This window comes from Monopterus albus, unplaced genomic scaffold (assembly GCF_001952655.1).
Source record: "Monopterus albus unplaced genomic scaffold, M_albus_1.0 scaffold245.1, whole genome shotgun sequence".
NCBI classification, from domain to species: Eukaryota; Metazoa; Chordata; class Actinopteri; order Synbranchiformes; family Synbranchidae; genus Monopterus; species Monopterus albus.
The window spans coordinates 395,397-399,977 of NW_018128125.1; the positions used below are offsets into that span (position 1 = coordinate 395,397).

The window sequence follows — 4,581 nt, forward strand, 5'->3', positions numbered from 1 at the left end:
GGGGCACAGACTACCTTAGTTAACTAAGGCAATGAAATGAACGAAATGACATGAAATAAGATAAAGTGAATGCTGTTTACATAAAATATCAGTGCAGCCAACTTTTGTGTGAATTAAATTTTTTATTTTAACTGTTTACAGGTGGCTCCAGTGGTTCTTCCAATGACAACCGGAACTACCGCTACAGTAACCGCTACTACAACTCTGCTGTTACACATTCAGACTATGAAATGACAAGCCCTCAGGTACACACAAGCTTTAAAAATTATTTGTTTTTCAGAAGAAAAATGTTCAAGTAACTGGTGTTCTTCATAATTGAGTGAGGTGGGTATTTGTGCTTAGTATTTGCAACATCAAGTCGCACACACAGTGACTTGAGACTTGACATCTGGGACTCGTAAACAATTTTTATTTGACTTTGTATTTTTTTAGCACATTTAACATTAGGTAAAGATCTGACGAAGTGAAGTGAATTTTACCCATGCACGGCATGCCCTGCCACACTAAGCTGCAGCAACATCGTGGCCATGGCGAACATACCTTTTATCAGGCACCTCAAAGTGCACCTAGATAGGTTAGTCAGTCAGTCGGGTAATGTGAAAGACAACACATTAACATGTTTGCTAAGGACTGTTAGCAAACATGTTTTGCTAGCCAATGAGCTAGCCAATGTTGACTTGTTACCAGATTTGTGTAATGGTTCAATAACTTATTAGACTGGTGTTCTTTCAAATGTTTTGAAAAGATGACTGAGTGTCTGTTTCCTTGCCACATTTGTTCGCAGAGTGTTGGCTTTGCCATGACTAGAGAAATGGCTGGATAATCATTCACATTCTGCTGCCACCATCTGTTGGCTAATGTTAAACTAACGTTAATTATTAACATGGGTTACAGGCAGGTTACAGGTTTACTGTTGGCCATGTAATGTTACAGGCTTATTAGGTTACCATCACATTGGGTTTGAGAGGCTAGAGTGGCGCGTTAATTTACACTAGATTATAAGAGATCATTACAGTAATTGGAGACCCAATGTAATTATACATCATGGTTGTACTCTTAACTGTTACAGCTGTAACTGCATGGCTAATAGCATTAGCAATATTTTCATATTTTCCTGTTACCCCGAGTTGTCAAATTTTATATGTGCCATATACCATACACCTAACAACTAATCAATGCAGCATATTCTTTGAATTCCTTAGATACAGCAGTGCAGTATTTTGCACAATCTGGATGGCATACAGCAGATGATAGGGTGCTCAATGCAGCCACAAGGGATTTGAGACTTGACTTGTACTTGTGACCAGAGACTTGAGGCTTTATTTGGACTTGCACCTTGAAGACCTGAGACTTGACTTAGACTTGTGACCAGAGATTTGAGGCTTTATTTGGACTTGCACCATGAAGACCTGAGACTTGACTTGGCCTTGCAAAAGATGACTTGTGAACATCTCTGCTTTTTGCTGACTACAATATCTACAGTATAGTTAGCTCCATTGTTAGCGCTGTTATCTACTAGTTGGCATAAGGATAAGTTAGGATAAGGCCAGACAGTTTCTATACTAATAGTATTTTCATCACTTCCCATACAAAAACTAAAACCAACATTTGCCTCTACTCACTGTTAATGTCTGTCAAACTGACAGCCCTGGATTAGCTTATTGGTTTGTGCCACAGACCTCCATTGTTGTTACTTTCTGAAGGTCCAAGAACTATCAATTCCGCCTGCAGTGCGGAATGACAGTGCTACAGGTCACTGTACGCCAAATCAACCAGACACAAGTAGAGTTTCTTCCCTTGGGCCACCACTCTGATGAACACTTAACCCATGACTGTATCATACAACGACAACCCTCAGTGCAATACCTTGTATATATCAATCTAAAACCTCCATCTAAACTGTATGTATATATACAGTATTTCTATATTTATAAGTACTTTGTTTTTATTTTTCTATTGTATGTTCTTTTTTGTTCACTCAGTCTTATGTTGTTTACTTGTCTACTCGTTACTTTACTTTACTTTACTGAGAGTCACTGTACCGGAGTCCAATTCCTCGTGTTTTTGACACACCTCACCAGTAAAGCTGATTCTGATTCTGAAATACAGGGCTCTAAAGTGCGAGCATTTCACTCATGTATGCAAGTAAAAATCATAGTGTGCCAGTGTGAAACTGATTTGGGCACACTGATGCAACTGACTCCCAGTCCCTTAGGTTTTCAGTTTGTAAGGACCATTTTATCAGTAGGCCTACACAGAAAGACCAGTGAGTGAGATTAGTGGATTTGAAACTATGGTAGTGGTGTTTGAATAACAGCTTCTCCTGGTGTTTGACCTGAGGGCTCAGCACCTCCCCACACACAGGATGCAGCAGGCAGAGGCTGCAGAGGAGAGCATGACATAGGCTGAAGTGGAGCATTAATCGGAGTTAACAATCCTTTTGCTTGTTACTGTACGTGCAATAAAACCTCTGCAAGTAACAAAAGATGCACCTGTTAAACAAGCGTAAACTTACAGAAATGCAATCATTTCAGTTTTGCCTGGAGTCTGTCTTCCACTGCTGCTATGTTTCTACAGTGAGCATTTACCATGTGGCATTCTTACAACCTTGTTGCCAGCTGTTGTGCCTTTACATCAGCAGGATAATTTGTTTAATCTTTCCTGGGTTTCAAACCTGCTGTGGAAATGCACATTACAATGGGCTTGAGGACTTTTACCCCAGGAACAGTTCTTGGGCTTTAGTTCCTGTGAATAAAAAGTACCTGGGACCTTCTGGTGGAAATGTGGCTGTTGTAATATCTACTACAGTCATTCTGCTGTTCTCTGCTCCTAGCCAAGAAAAGAAAAGTTGTACCTTGTTGACATTTTATATCCTTGACTTATTATCTTTTAAATAAAATGTCAAATTTTATCCTCTCGTTCAGCTTAATTTTTCCACATTGTATCGAAAATGGTACCAGGGGTTGATATTTTTTGAGGTATTATATCAAAGTTAGAAATTCCAGTATCGTGACAACATGACCTGCATATTTTTTTTAAATGTTTCACCAAAAGTCTCTGAATATTTTTAACAAATAACAGGACCTGATGTTATGGAATGAGAAAACATGTCACCCAGTGCAGTGGTGTGTTTCACTCATGTCTGTGTCACAGACGAATAAGGTAATCCAGGACACTGAGAGACATTACCAGTGAGAGGCAAATCATTGTTTGTTTTAATATCTGTATGGGAAGTGTTGAAAATGCTGTTAATGTAGAAGATGCCCAACATTATCCTCTGGGTTACCTCCACAGTTAGCAGTCTGTTTTTGACCACCCATTTGCTGTGCCCCACAACCTACCCAATTTTCCAACATGGCTTTGGAACATGCACGTTTATTGCTGGGTTTATGCTGAGTCTATAAAAATCATAAACCAAAATTACATGTTTATGTACATAGTTATTATAATAGTATATTGAAAACCCTTATATGAATACTTTAGTATCCAAAAATTTGAGGTGAAATAGAAACAAAAACTGGATTGTTACAGCAATTTCTTTTTTTATTCAATTTGGATTTGTGTCCCATTTAATACAAATCTAATCTTGACAGTGAAATTGTAGTAAGCAATCTGCCTTATAAGTCACAATCAGGAGCACTGCCAACAACCTTATTATCGCCCTTCTGAGCAGTCTGCAAAGCTTAGAGACAACATTTGAGTTCTTTAAATTTCCTCCATCAGAGCTGTCAGTAAAACTGGACTCTGAATGTATCTCATCTGTGTGCTTACCTCTTCCCCCGCCAAGGCCCCCTCCCAGCAGCAGATGAGGATGTGGCCAGGCAGTGATGGTGGCGGTGGGTGTCAGGACCCAGCATACACTCAGTTGCTGCTCCACAAGCCAGCTGCCTCCCAGCAACACCAGCGCCACTTCCTGGATCCACCCCACCACCCTCACCCAACTTACTCCCACCATGGAAATGGGGGGCGTGGTCTGCGGCAGGGTGGACAGACGGGCATTGGTGGAGGGGGTGGTCAACAGGGATCCTCGCCCCAGATGAGTGACAGCATGGATGTGGGCGTGTCCCTAGGGCTGCACCACCTGGGGGCGGTGTCTTCCATGGAGGCTTCACAGTTTGGCTCTGCCTCGCTGCCCCTTGCTCTGCCAATCGGACTGTCTGCCTTCCGGACTAGGCCGGCTCCCACCGCCCCAGGGCCACAAGCCCCGCCCCCTGAGGACTACTACCCTGCCTCCAACAACAATAACCCTGCTGCGGGAGGCAGAGGGAGGCCGGACTCAGACGAGGGTCCAGCCACCTCTTGATAAAACCTGAACCATGCCCTAAAGCCATACAATTTTAACTCTAACGACTACAACCACAGACATACAGCCAGAGTTCAGAGACAAAAAGCTGAACTTTGTGCTGAAGAAGACAGTTTGTACTGCATGAGAGGAGGAGGAGGAAGGAGGAGGATGGTGGGAAAACTCTTTTTATCCTGTTTTAGTTTGTCTTATGTTGCAACTGTAATTTGAAAAGAATGATTGTGACAGGTTTGTTTTTATTAATATTATTGTTGTTTAATGTTATTTGATTTTTCTTG

At 41.5% G+C, this 4,581-nt stretch overlaps 1 protein-coding gene across 4 annotated transcripts in view; it reads left to right on the forward strand.

The window, feature by feature from the left end:
• dyrk1b (dual-specificity tyrosine-(Y)-phosphorylation regulated kinase 1B) overlaps positions 1–4,575 on the forward strand; it is a 166,787-nt gene extending 162,212 nt beyond the window's left edge. For all 4 annotated transcript variants that reach the window (XM_020620670.1, XM_020620668.1, XM_020620669.1 and 1 more), the window contains 2 exons: positions 142–245; positions 3,788–4,575. In XM_020620670.1, coding sequence (XP_020476326.1) covers positions 142–245; positions 3,788–4,303 — 620 coding nt within the window. In that variant the 3' untranslated portion in view covers positions 4,304–4,575. The remainder of the gene's footprint in view (positions 1–141; positions 246–3,787) is intronic.
• The last annotated feature ends 6 nt before the right edge of the window (positions 4,576–4,581 follow it).